Genomic DNA, 14,231 nt, shown 5'->3' with positions numbered 1-14,231 from the left:
AGGGCAGAAGAGTCTGATGCTGTTACCTTGCGATCCTGCTCTTGGTTTCCACTGTCCAGGCTGTACAACTCTGTCTACTCCCACTAGTATTTACCAACAGGTGTTAAAGGAAAGCTGAACAAGCAGCCTACTCACCGATCTGCTAGGTGGTCTTCCATGTTCCTGGTGGCTTCTGCAGTTTCATTGAGAGTAACATTGCTGTTAATCCAGATAGATCCGATAGTAGAGACATCATCGGTCCGAAAAAGACTCTGCATCTCATTAGTTGTCCATAGTGGCTACCAGGAGGTGGTTGGCATCTATAATGTGTGGGACGTTTTTATGTCAAGAAATGCCTGTTTTTTTTTTTTTTAAACCAAAGACACTGACCATAGATTGATTTATAATTTTATAAGTCTAATTGAAATACATGGGGTACTGTGAAAGGACTGTTGCTTGAGTGGCTACGATTAGAAAATCAGGACTAACAAACTTTTCTTTGTCTGGAAGCATATATATTTGTGATAAAATTTTAATATGTATAATTTTGGTTTAATAAATCAAATCTATGACAAAAGTTGTTCTCATCAAAGCTAATAATTCTGCAACTTCCAAAAAGGACTTTGTAGGAAAATTAAAATACAAAGAAAAAAGCCACTAGAAATTTAAGTCTGTACAGAAAAGAACAGGTTAAGACAATCTGTACCTCGCCGGGCGCGGTGGCTCACGCCTGTAATCCCAGCACTTTGGGAGGCCGAGGCGGGCGGATCACAAGGTCAGGAGATCGAGACCACGGTGAAACCCCGTCTCTACTAAAAATACAAAAAATTAGCCGGGCGCGGTTGTGGGCGCCTGTAGTCCCAGCTACTCGGGAGGCTGAGGCAGGAGAATGGCGTGAACCCGGGAGGCGGAGCTTGCAGTGAGCCGAGATCGCGCCACTGCACTCCAGCCTGGGCGACAGAGCGAGACTCCGTCTCAAAAAAAAAAAAAAAAAAGACAATCTGTAGCTCTACAGTTGGAGAAGCCCTTTTGACTATTCCTTGTATTGTTTTGTGTACTTGGCCAAGTATGCAGCATGTTCTTAAGATAATTTTGTCATAATTACTTTGTATATTTCTTAAAACTTTGAAAAATTGGGTTTCTCTAAATGTAATTTTGCAAAATGTTGAAAGTTTCATATTGAGTTCCAAGGATTTTTAAATGATGTGTTTGCTTGCATATGCTTTTCATAAGAGAACGCTAGAAAATTAACTATAGTAATATTCTGTGTTTTAACTCCCAGTATTGTCAGCTGGAAAACAGGCAAATTTGGCACAGGGGCTGAACATGGGGTACTGTTTTCTTTTTTGGAGACAGTCGCTCTGTTGCCCAGGCTGGAGTGCAATGGCACGATCTGGGCTCACTGCAACCTCCGCCTCCTGGGTTCAAGGGATTCTCCTGCCTCAGCCTACCAAGTAGCTGGGGTTACAGGTGCCCACCACCACACCTGGCTAATTTTTGTATTTTTAGTAGAGAGAGGGTTTCGCCATGTTGGCCAGGCTGGTCTCCTGACATTGTGATCCACCTTCCTTGCCTCCCGAAGTGCTGGGATTACAGGCATAAGCCACCACGCCCAGCCTGAAAATGGGGTACTTTAAAAACAGGAATAGTGGCTGCCTGACTAGTTGGCGAGAGGGTCTTCTGGATACCTTTTCCAATACTCTCTTGCCCTCAGGAAGCTCCAGCTCAGTATGTTCTTAGTTCTGGTAGAACAGTAGCGGTGTCAGACTATCAAATTAACATTAGACACATCTCATCACAGTGACTCCCATATATTCAGGCTATGTCAAAGCCTCCAAGACCTTTGGAAACCGTCTGTAATTTGACTCTAGAAATACACAGGAGCTAAATTGATCTTGCCACCTGGTTAGCCCTTTTGGCCTAGAGAATGCACTGATCTGTTTATGGTGGTCCTTTTGAAAAGGCAGAACAGCAGCAGTGGGAGAGGTAAGAGGATTCATGTTGGCCTTAGAAACTTCAGCCAGAAAGCGAAGCTCATTTAAACCGGTGTATTTTCTAGCAAAAGAAAGGAGAACAAGTAATTACAGGGTTTCATTAAGCTACTTAATTTAGGCCCAATCAGATCAGCAGTTCTCTGGTCTGGGGTTAAGACTAGCAGCGTTGGATTATTTTTCTTTCCCGGCTAAGAAAGTGTTTTCCCCTGCCCCCAAGTTCTTGATATGCTGCACCTTTTCTTTGACCAGAAAGACAGCTATTGGGTATTTACTCCACCCTCTAACACACCTTCAAATGAAGGTTCCTGATTGAGCCAATTTGCTGTGGAGGAAGTTAGCTGTTATTATGAAAGCAGTCTAACTTATAGTAGCCTAGCTAAATCCTACTGGGAGCCCTATACACGTAGACTAAATCTCTTGCTGGTATCTTCAGATAGTGATGCATTTGTGTATTTCAGATGAGTTCATCTTAATTCACTTCTATTTTTTGCCTTCTATTGTCTTGATTGGCAGGTAGCTGCATTCCATAATGTGGCATTCAGTATGGTGGATTTAAAAGTGAGGGTGGGAGGGTAAAGTAGGGGTTAGGAACTTTTGCCCATCAGGTTTAGTCTTGCTTATGGGGAACTGGTGGGGTTCCGGAAATGGACATGGGTCTTCCAGTAGGAGTGGGAACATGAAAGACCCCCAACAATTCCTTTAATTAGTGCTTATTCTAGTTTGAGCACTGCCTATATTAAAGTCAGACGCAGCCCACGGTGGAACCTTCTTGAATACGAGTTAATACACGAATAGCTCAGAGCTAGAGATCCATCTTCTATTTAAGAGGCAACAGCTGGAATGGGCTTTCCTCCACTAGGAACCCTGAAATTGAGCAATCTAGGGTGAAGACTGCTGTCTTCCCTTCTTCCCTTTGATCTTAATATCAAACGTTTTGAGAGAACTGGAAGTGAGTGCGTCGAGAAAAGGCCAAGTAGAAAAGCTACAGGTGAGATTGATGAATTCATAGTTACTGTATAAATACACAGTTTTTTTAAACAGCACCATTTCCAAGTTATACACAATATGATTATGACTTAGCACAACTTTTAAAGGTGGAAAAGGCTAGTTGCTAGTTCAGTAATAAAATATCTGGTACATAAAAGGATAAGGAGCTGTATTCTACCTGCTACAGATTGTGCATTTTACACCTCCATCTAGGACGGAAACAAGCCACAAGGAGGGAATACCCGCCCAAATTAATACTGGAAAGTTTACAAAACCTTCACTTCTCATAAGGGTGATGCTACCAGCGGCTTGCTTCACCTGGAATTAGAGTAACTGATTTTTTAAGGACAACTAAGAATATTGCTTCAAACAATAAAATAGTCATTTTGCCGACATTTCATAAAATCGCCAGTTTTAAGCTCAGTTCAGAGGCTTTTAAAAAAATATTCTAGACCTAGTAAAGTGCCTCCATTCATAAAATGAAACATCCTAGATTGAGACAATTTCATACTGATGCGCATCTAAAATAGGTCCACGTATACAGTAAATAAACAGCGCCTCTAAGTTGCCGTATTTCAGTTAGTGGAATACACACCCAGCCTTCGCCGTTCTGGATGTGCAAACTAGAAACTGAAGACATGGTGATTTCACCGTCTAGTCCCATATTGCTCGGCACGGAAGTACTCCACACGGTCGGCTGCTTTTGAAAAACCACCAGGACGACGTCCCAAAGTCGAGCCGACCGCTGAGCCGCACGCCTCCCCACGGCGGGGGCAAGATGGTGCGCAGACCTAGTGGTGCGAGGGGCGGCGGCGGCGACCCTGGGTGGCCGGGAGCCCGGGCCCTCAGCGCAGCTTCTTGCCAGGCAGGCCGTCCCTGGCGCTGCGGGGCGGCGGGCGGGCGGGCGGCGGCGGCACTTTGGAGAGCGGGCAGTACTTGATGGTGTGCGCGTTGTCGCCGCTGGCGCCGCACAAGGGACACGTGTAGCGGCGCAGCACTGGGCACAGCACTCGCCCGTCGGGGCCCTTGAGGATATGGGTGGTGTAGAGCGCCATCGCCTCCTTGTTGTTGCGGCAGAATACGCACACCTGCAGCTCCGGCTTCAGCAGCCGGGCGGCCGCCGCCCCGGAGGCCGCGTGCAGCCGGGGCTCGGCCGCCCATGCCGGGGCCCGCTCCTCGCGCGGCGTCGCCTCGCTAGTAGTGGCGGCCGCGGCAGGCGCGCAGCCCAGCAGCACGGCGGCGGCACGACCTGCGAACGGGCTCAGCTCGGCGAAGCGCTCCTCCAGCAGCCCGGCCTCGGCGGGGCCCGCGCACAGCTCCAGCGCTCGCAGCTCCAGCGCGCCCCCCAGGTAGCGGCCCCGGGACCCCGGCTCGTCGCTGTCGTCGTCGTCGTCGTCCTCGTAGTAGTCGGGCGGCCCCAGCGCCGGCCCCAGCGCCCCAGGCCCAGTCCCCGCGTGGGGGGAGCAGCAGGACGAGGAGGAGGGCGGGGAGCCGCTGCCGCCGTTCCCACCGCGGGCGCAACCGAAGCGCGGCTCGCCGTCCACCGCTTTGGTGATGAGCGTGGCGAGCCCCAGGTAGTCGTTCCAGGAGCTGAAGGGCTGCGGGTGCGCCGGGCCCGGGGCGCTCACGTAGCGGGCGCTGGGCACGAGCGCCATGGGCGGGGGGGCGCGGCCGCGGCGGGGCGAGCGGGGCGCCCAGGGGAAAGCCTCCATGGGCGGGCTGCGGGCCGCGCGCCGCCTCCCCGCCGCCGGCGCGGGCCGGACGGAAGGGACACGCCGAGCCTGCCCGCCGGCCTGCCGCGGGGTGGGGCCGCCGCGCCGCCTTTTATCGGGCCCGCTCCTCCCCGCCCCCCCGGCCTCGCCGCCGCGGCCCTGCCCCCTGCGCTCCCCCGCCCCGACCACCTCGCCCGCGCCCCGGACGGAGGCGGAGCGGAGGCGGGCGGGCTGTGCGCGCGCTCCACTCCGGCCCGCGCGGGTCCCGCGCCCCGCGCGCCGCGCCAGCTTCGCCAGCTGTCGGGAGGCCTTCATTCCGGGAGGGGGCGGGCGAGGCGCCGCCTCGGGCCGTGGCGCTCATTGGCTGCAGACCAGAGCCCCCCGGGCCCCGGGCGCCGCTCCGGACGCTGATTGGTGGGGACTGGGGAGGGGGCGTGCTCTTCACGCAGCTGGTAGGTGAGGAGAAAGTAGGGGAGAGAAGGGCCGGGGAGGGACTGCTGCTGAGGTCCTCTTTCGTTCGCGCGCCGGGCCTGGCCTTGGAGCAGGTGACCAGGCCTGGGTCTCCTCGGCCTGGTGGTGAGGCCCACCGAGGACAGGGGTCAGGGTGGCCACAGGTTTACGCCTCCACCTCCCGGCCTTTAATGGCCCCAGGTCCGCATCCTGAGAATCCCCGCTATCCACCCTCTTCTCACCAACATCAGCATGAAAAGCTGGACGCGATGGGAGGATGCAGCTCTCCCATCACAGCCGCCCAACCAGCCAGTGGCTTCCGTTTGCACCGCGCGTTGGAGCGCTTTCCCTTGAGCGAAATCCGCACACACCGTGAGGTTCGGGGAGGCTGTGGTTCCTGCCGCGGTAAGAGCGGAGGGACGCAGGACTTTCCCGCTCCTCGCAGCAGCCTTCCTCCCAACAGGTGCTCAGGGACCTCAGCCGATGGGTGGCCGATACCCGGTGACTTAGGTCGGGGTTGGGACTGGGCCGGAAAACCTCATGGCTGGAGAGCCTAGGACAGTGACTGGGATGTGTGTGTGTGTGTACCTCCTCGACCCAGAGGCCTGAGTCAAAATGTGGGTTATATGTGCAGTTTGAAAAACAACGTGTGTTCAATGTTATATTTTGTCTTCCTTCCTCCCTTCCTCCCTCCCTCCCTCCCTTTCTTCCTTCTTTCCTTCCTTCCTTCCCTCTTTCCCTCCTTCCTTTTCTTTTTTTTTTCTTTCCTCATCCCGGGTTCAAGCAATTCTTTTGCCTCAGCCTCCCGAGTAGCTGGGAATACAGATGCCCGCCACCACGCCCGGCTAATTTTTTTATTTTAGTAGAGACGGGGTTTCACTAGTTGGCCAGGCTTGTCTTGAACTCCTGACCTCGTGATCCGCCCACCTTGGCCTCCCAAAGTGCTGGGATTACAGGCGTGAGCCACCGCATCCGGCCTCTTTCTTTATTTCTCTCTCTTTTATCTTCTTGCTTTTTTTTCTTTTAATTTTTTATTTTCTTGAGACAGGGTCTCACTATGTTGCCTAGACTGGTCTTGAACACCTGGCCTCAAGCGATCTTCCTGCCTTGGCCTCCCAAAGTGCTGGGGTTACAGACATGAGCCACCACACCTGCCTCGACGTTATAATTAAATACTTTGAAATGAATAAAACATGTTGTGGAAAAGCCACGGAGAATAAGAGCCAGAAGATGAGTTTTGATTAGGAAGATGGCAGGTGGTCTTACCCTTTCCAACTTTTTAAAAAATTGAAAGTAGGAAAAGCTTTAGATACTGAGGGCTCTTCTAGGACGAAACCTAGAACTGGGATCAGGAAAATGCCTCCCCTGGCAGGTGGGCCCTGGCAGCGTGGGCTTCATGGGGCAGGTGGGGCTTTCCTTCCCCACTCTGGACCATGCAGTGGCTGTGGAAACAATGAGCCCTCACTAGGCCTGAAGACACACTCACAGGTCTTGGCTGTGCCCAGCAGGTTTAGAATGGCTCAGCAGGAGATGCCCAGAACCTAGTGCTGGCATTGGTTAATATTAGAATGAATGAGTGAGGGAATCAGAATGTCAGCATGGGGAGGGATCTTTGGGATCATTCTATTTGATCTTTTCTTGCTTTTTTTTTTTTTTTTTTCTTTTTTAATAGACGGGGTCTCGCTATGTTGCCCAGGCTGGTCTTGAACTCCTGGCCTCAAGTGATCCTCCTGTCTTGGCCTCACAAAGTGCTGGGATTACAAATGTGAGCCACCACACCCAGTTCTATCCAGTCCTTACAGATGAAGAAAATGAGACCTAGAGAAGAGTAGGATTTCTTTTTTTTTTTGAGACAGAGTCTCACTCTGTCACTCAGACTGGAGTGCAATGGCACGATTGGGTTCAAGCTATTCTCCTGCCTCAGCCTCCTGAGTAGCTGGGATTACAGGCATGTGCCACCATGCCCAGCTAATTTTTGTATTTTTAGTAGAGATGGGGTTTCACCATATTGGCTGGTCTCAAACTCCTGACCTCAGGTGATTTGCCCACCTTGGCCTTCCAAAGTGCTGGGATTACAGGCGTGAGCCACTGCACCCAGTCAAGTAGGACTTCTTTAAGGCCACAGTGACTATGTGACAAAACTAAGACTCTGGTCCTGTTACTCCCGGCTGGGTGGCCTTCTCACTACACCCTGGACCCGCAAGGGACTCAGACAATGAGTCTGTGCATGCATCAGCAGAACTCTAAGGCAGAACACAGGGGAAGCTGGAAAGAAGTGAAGTGAGGTGGGGTGATATGGCCTTGGCTGGGGCCCCTGCCCTCAAAGAGCAATCCAGGGCTCTGGCTGGCAGGCACGGAAAAGGACTTGAAGCAGTGAAGTGAGGCCTGTTGTTCTGGCTGCCTCTCTGGGTTAGGGGTTAAAGATCCATGTTTCGGCCTCTTCCTCCTAGCCCCTGATGGTTGATGTAAGTCATGAAACCAGGCAGTAATACTCAGCGCTTGCCAACCCAGCTCCTTTTCCAAGTTTGTGTTGGCATGCAAGGTAGAAAGTCATTCCTTTATTTCCTCCCCCTCTCCACCAAAAATAAATAAAAGAACCTCCATGCCGCAGGGCTCCTGCAGAAGCCTGGCAGGTTTGCTGACCCTGAACTCGGAGCTTTTACCACGAGAACGCCAGCCCCCCAGAGTGGTATGAAGATGATTATTCTATGAATGGAAAATTCCACTTGGTTCACACAGCCCTGCAGCCTGCATCCTTTCAAGATATGCAGACTTTTCAAGCTCTGAAGATGGGGAGCCACAGTTCTGAGAATAACTTTGGCAGGAAAAGTTTAAAACTGCCAGCTGCTGTGTCTGATCCCCCTTGGTCAGGCCAGCGAGGCGACGGCACAGAAGCAGAGGCCTTCTTTCCTCCCCACATGGTTTTCAGCCCTTGTGGTTGTATGGGGAGAATAAAAACTTTTCAGAGATAACAATAGGAACAAACACCTTGGCTGGGACCTGCAGCCTGGGTGTGTGGGAAGTGGAGCTGGGATGGAGATGCCCCAGAAGGAGGTGGAGGAGTGAGTGTGTCTTGGGGTCCACCACATGCTGTTTCCCCAGGCTGCTCCCCTTGACTGCTATACGAGGTAAGTAGACATTTGACCCAGAAGGGAAGTCGGGAAGTGGAGGCCAAGTGCATGAAGGCTTTTGTCCTGGAGCACACGCTGGGCCTCGGTACCCTGGGAGCCTTTGCTTTCAGTGACCATAGAAAGGCTAGTGTGGGCACCTGGCCCAGCTCTGGGTTAAATAAACAGTGACTTTAGTCACCCAGCACAGGCCTCAGCCTGGCTGTGACTAGCTCTTTGAGGTGCTGGTACCGACTCCAGAGATGTTCTTAGCACCTCTGAAGAAGTCTCATTGCCTTTTGCTCACTTTCCAGGAGTCTGGAATGAAACAGATGGAAATAGCCAGTCTGTGAACGTTTCTTCAGGTCTCTGGCAGAGGCGAGAAGACAGGTGGACATGGGCCACACCTCAGAAGTTAGAGGGTGCTGCTTGGTTTCTTCTGGAGTGGGGTCTGCCTGGCACAGGCTGAGGGCTCTGGCAGGGCCGGGGTGGGTGGTGGGGAGGGTGCCTGGGTTCTGTACTCCCACCTCTCCTCATGGCCTCCCGCCTGGGCCATTTCCTTTGCTGGCAGCAGCACTGAACCCTGTGAGGCAGCTCACAGACCTCAGGCTCCTGAGGCTCTTCAGAAACATGAGGTCAGCCTTGGGGAATGAGGCAGCTTGGCCAGGGTCCAGGCGGCTACAGAGATGCTGTTTGTCAGGCTCTGGGTTCCCGCTGACCCCCTGCCAGGCCTTTGCCAGGGACAGGAGGTGCTTTGGCTCCTTCAGCTGTGGGCCTGGAGGTGGGTGAGGCGCATTTGGGCACAAGGGGCCCTCTCCTGGCAGACTTTGTCCACATCATGGCTCTGACAAGCTCAGAGAGTCCTCGGATGGGCGTCCTGCCCTTGGGGGGCTTGGGCTTAGGGTCTGCTGTTGTGGAGAAGCCATATGGTGAAGTGGGGAGAACTTACTGGGCCTTGGGGCTGGGTTTGCACCCTGGCCCTGGTACAAAGTCACGTGTAGTGGACCTCTCTGGGCCCGGGCTGCTGCTTTGGGTCAGTGAAGGGCTCTTGTCAAGTAAAATGGCAGCCACTCCCCTTCCTTGCTGACTTAACTTTGTTCTGATTCCCTCTCTCAGCCTCAGGCCATAACTGTGACAGGTTTAAGCCACGCAGAAATATCCCATTTCCCCTAGTCACCACTGGGTAAGGGGAGGGCTGGTCACCCATTCCGGCCCTGGAGATCTCAGCGGACGTCTGCTGTCTGCTGGGAGGATAGTGGGAAGGGTCTTGCTCCCTTACATAAAAAGGGGGAAGAAATCAAGAACCAGGGCCCTCACCTTCTTCAGCTCAGGCTGTAGAGCTGAGGTGATAAGGCTTAAGGACACAAAGCTGGCACAAGGTGATGGCTTACCGGAAAAGTTAAAACAACAAACCTTAGTGATACTTTTGTTGATGACTTGGTGACTTGTTACATGAGATAATTAAACATATTTATTGTTTCAGCCACTTCCAGTCAGGTATCCTTTTATTTATTTATTTATTTATTTGAAACAGTGTCTCGCTCTGTCACCCAGGCTGGAGTGCAGTGATCTTGGCTCACTGCAGCCTCCACCTCCCAAGTTCAAGCGATTCTGGTGCCTCAGCCTCCCGAGTGGCTGGGATTGCAGGCATGCACCACCACGCCCAGCTAATTTTTGTATTTTTAGTAGAGACAGAGTTTCATCATGTTAGCCAGGCTGGTCTTGAACTCCTAACCTCAGGTGATCCACCTGCCTTGGCCTCCCAAAGTGCTGGGATTATAGACGTGAGCCATCACACCCCGTCCAGGTATCCTTTTATACTTGCAGTTGACTTCATTCTTAAGCTTGTCCAACCTGTGGCCTGCTGGCCATATGTGGCCCAGGATAGCTTTAAATGCGGCCCAACACAAATTTGTAAACTTTCTTAAAACATTATGAGATTATGCACAGACCTTGTTTTATTAAGCCCTTCGGCTGTCATTAGTGTATTTTACGTGTGGTCCAAGACAGTTCTTCCAGTGTGGCCCACGGAAGTCAAAAGATTGGACACCCCTGTTCTAAATGAAACATGTAATACCGTGTCTGGAATTGGTGGGTTCTTGATTTCGCTGACTTCAAGAATGAAGCCGCAGACCCTCATGGTGAGTGTTACAGTTCTTAAAGATGGTGTGTCCAGCGTTTGTTCCTTCAGATGTTCAGATGTGTCCGCAGTTTCTTCCTTCTGGTGGGTTTGTGGTCTCACTGACTTCAGGAGTGAAGCTGCAGACCTTCAGGGTGAGTGTTACAGTTCTTAAAGGCTGCGCGTCTGGAGTTGTTGGTTCTTCCTGGTGGGTTGGTGGTCTCACTGGCTTCAGGAGTGAATCTGCAGACCTTCACAGTGTTACAGCTCATAAAGGTGGTGTGGACCCAAAGAGTGAGCAGCAGCAAAATTTATTATAAAGAGCAAAAGAGCAAAGCTTCCACAGTGTGGAAGGGGACCCAAGCGGGTTGCCACTGCTGGCTAGGGGAGCCTGCTTTTATTCCCGTATCTGACCCCACACACATCCTGCTGATTGGTCCATTTTACAGAGAGCTGATTGGTCCATTTTGACAGAGTGCTGATTGGTGCATTTACAATCCTTTAGCTAGACACAAAAGTTCTCCAAGTCTCCGCTCAACTAGGGAGCCCACCTAGTGGATCTCACCCCTAGGCTGCTAGCTGCCTGCTAGTCCTCCTGCTGCAGGCCAGCACTCCTCAGCCCTCGGGCGGTTGATGGGGCCTGGCCTTGCAGAGCAGGGGGCCCCGCCTGGGAGGCTCCAGCCCCGCGGGAGCCCACGGTGGTGATGGGGCTCAGGCATGGCTGCAGGTCCTAAGCCCTGCCCCGCGGGGAGGCAGCTGAGGTCCCGTGAGAGTTCAAGCGCAGTACGGTGGGGCCCGCAGTGCTTGGGGACCCGGCCCATCCTCCTTAACTGCTGGCCTGGGTGATAAGCTCCTCACTGCCAGGGGCGGCTGCGGCGCCAGGCCAGCCACTCCGAGTTTGGGGCAGGTGGAGCCGGCGCCCACCCAGAACTCCCCGCTGGCCTGCGAGGGTTGCCCAGCAGCCCCAGTTCCCGCCAGCGCTTCTCCCTCCCCACCTCCCCCCAAGCAGAGGGAGCCGGCTCCCGCCTCCGCCAGCCCAGAGAGGGGCTCCCACAGTGCAGTGGCGGGCTGAAGGGCTCCTCAAGTGTGACTAGAGTGGACGCGAAGGGTGAGGAGGCGCAGAGAGCGAGCAAGGGCTACTAGCACGTTGTCACCTCTCAATACTATGAAAAAAATACATTTGGTTATTCCGTCGAAAAGGTAGGCTACCATATTCTGGCCAGGTGGAGGTGACGACCATGTCATAATTCTGTGTGTGGACAGGGCTGGAAGGGGATGCGGAGAATGGGATATGGGTGCTGTGGTGTGGTCTCACACCCCCTACCTTGGGCTAAACTCTCCCAGCTGGTAATAATACCACCACCATCAGCACCAGGTGCTTGACATGCACCATCCCACGTGCCCCCCACCCCACACCCTGCCCTGCGAGGCAGGTGCTCTGGTGACCTTCTGTTGGAGATGGGGGCCAGGCTCAGCATGGAGTCCAAGGCTGAGAAGCTCAGAAACAGCGGGGCTGAGGTTTGTACCCGTGTTTCTGTCACTCCCTGAAGTCGGGTTTGTGTCTCCTTGGATGCACCGGGTCATTCCTGGGGCTTCTGGGGTCCAGATGTGGGGGAGGCTGGCCAGCAACACACAGCGGCAGGGGCAGGAGAGGACACATTCCAGTCCATGTCAGCAATGTCCCCTGAACAAAACCAACCCCATTTAAAAGCAGTCTGGGTGTTTCTATTTATCCAGTAGTGGGTACTTTGGTAAAGTGAGTAATCCTTTCTCCCTCCAGCACTTGCCCTCCTCCCTGCCATGTGGATTTCTTTTAGAAATCTGGAGTGTCCCAATTTTGTTTAAAGCAGGAGCTGCCTGGAGGCTGACAGGCGGAAGGGCAGATGTCCCTGGGCTGATGATGCTGATAATAGCAATAACAGTAGCTCACAGGTGCTGAGCCCTTACCGTGCACTAAGCATTCACTCATATCATTTCTGAAATCCTCCCAGCAGGCCTACAATGATAAGCATTTCACAAAAGGGAAAATGAGGTTTTGGGAGGCTAAAAGCATGCCCAGCAGCTCATAGCTAGCTGGTGGGTGGCATTTCTTCAAGGCCCGCACTGTTAACCCTCACACCTCCTTGATCATCCCCCAGCCCGTGGATACTCATGCATTTGGAATTCACTGCGTCCGGCCTCCCCACCTCCTCCTGTGCTTCCCTAAATGGGGCCATCAGCCTTCTCTCACCTGTTGTTAATCCCTGCTGTCTGCAGGGGGAGGGGAGTAGAAAGCTGACATGAAGGAGTTATACATAAAATGGTAAAGGAGATTGTTCTCCAACAGGTCTGAGGGCTCTAGGCAGAGGGAGGGGAAGCGGGGATATGAGGGCCATGGAAGGGATGGGACCAGACTGCCAAGCAGGGAATGCTACGTATGGTTCTGCAGGTTGTGTACTGCACAACCGCTTCCCATCTAAGGGGGCACCTTTACTTCATAGGCATAGTAACTCTGATCGTTTTCTGGCCAACCTCGAGTAAAGTATCTGCTAACGAAATCAGCATATTATGACACTTTAATGACAGATGGAAAACGATATCTTGTAGAAGAAGTGTCTTTTCCTAATTTGCTCAAAACCCATAGCTTTGGCTCTGGCCAAGGTGTGAAATGCTAAGCTTCTTGAAGGCGGGCCTCAAGTTTGACATTAGTGCCTGTTTTCCTTGTTTCCCCATTCTGGAGCTTCAGGTGGAGAGTCTCCTGAATTGAACTGATCAGGTGCTGGGCACAGTTCTGCCCTGGTTGTTACTGGTGGATCAGCTGCCCTGTGGGACTAACATTTAACTTTATTTTTGAGTTCTGTCTTACTGTGTCGCCCAGGCTGGAGTGCAGTGGCGCGAGCTTGGCTCACTGCAACCTCTGCCTCCTGGGTTCAAGCGATTCTTCTGTCTCAGCTTCCTGAGTAGCTGGGACTACAGGCATGCAACAGCACACCTGGCTAATTTTCATATTTTTAGTAGAGATGGGGTTTTGCTATGTGGCTCAGGTTGGTCTCGAACTCCTGGGCTCAAGCAGCCCGCCAGCCTCACCCTCCCAAAATACTGGGATTACAGGCGTGAGCCACCTCGCCCGGCCGGGACTAACATTTTAAAGATTGCTCAAATCGGCCGGGTGCGGTGGCTCACACCTGTAATCCCAGCACTTTAGGAGGCCGAGGCGGGCAGATTACAAGGTCAGGAGATCGAGACCATCCTGGCTAACACGGCTAACACAGTGAAACCCCGTCTCTACTAAAGAATACAAAAAATTAGCCAGGCGTGGTGGCGAGCGCCTATAGTCCCAGGTACTCAGGAGGCTGAGGCAGGAGAATAGCGTGAACCCAGGAGGCGGAGGTTGCAGTGAGCCAAGATTGCGCCACTGCACTCTAGCCTGGGTGACAGAGCAAGACTCCATCTCAAACAACAAACAAAAAGATTGCTCAAGTCATTTTAGCCATCTTCTGGTCTTACCTGATTTGCACTGACCCTCTCCCAGCTCTCCTGAGTTCTCCAGGGATTTTGTGTGCTCGGAGCTGCTTCTCCACAGTTGTGTCTGTCTTTAGGCTTCTACGGCTTAGTGACCAGAAGGCAGGTGGGCCCCAGGGAGCGGATGGAGGATCCAAGCTCTGTGTAAATCGAGTAGCCTCGAGCAAAATCAGTTCCCTTCTCTGGATCTTAGTTTTAAATTTCAGTTTAAAATAATCGGGTTGGCCTAAGTGATTTCTTGGCCCTTTCCATCTCTAAAGTTCATTTCTTTACCATCAAGTTCTGGGGATAAGTGGCAGATAAGACTGACATACTTCTGACCTCATGGAGCGTACACTTGAATTGGGCAGACAGACAAGTTAACAGGCGATGACACTTGGTG

At 52.6% G+C, this 14,231-nt stretch overlaps 1 protein-coding gene across 1 annotated transcript; it reads right to left on the bottom strand.

Annotated features, from left to right (window-relative positions):
* Positions 1 to 2,958: 2,958 nt before the first annotated feature.
* NANOS1 (nanos C2HC-type zinc finger 1) lies at positions 2,959 to 4,760 on the bottom strand. Its single transcript, XM_005566837.5, has one exon. The coding sequence runs from the start codon at positions 4,670 to 4,672 to the stop codon at positions 3,806 to 3,808; it is 867 nt and encodes a 288-aa protein (XP_005566894.4). The 5' UTR covers positions 4,673 to 4,760; the 3' UTR covers positions 2,959 to 3,805.
* Between the last annotated feature and the right edge of the window lie 9,471 nt (positions 4,761 to 14,231).

This window comes from Macaca fascicularis, chromosome 9, assembly GCF_037993035.2.
Source record: "Macaca fascicularis isolate 582-1 chromosome 9, T2T-MFA8v1.1".
Taxonomy (NCBI): Eukaryota; Metazoa; Chordata; class Mammalia; order Primates; family Cercopithecidae; genus Macaca; species Macaca fascicularis.
This window is presented reverse-complemented; position numbering and strand designations above follow the sequence as displayed.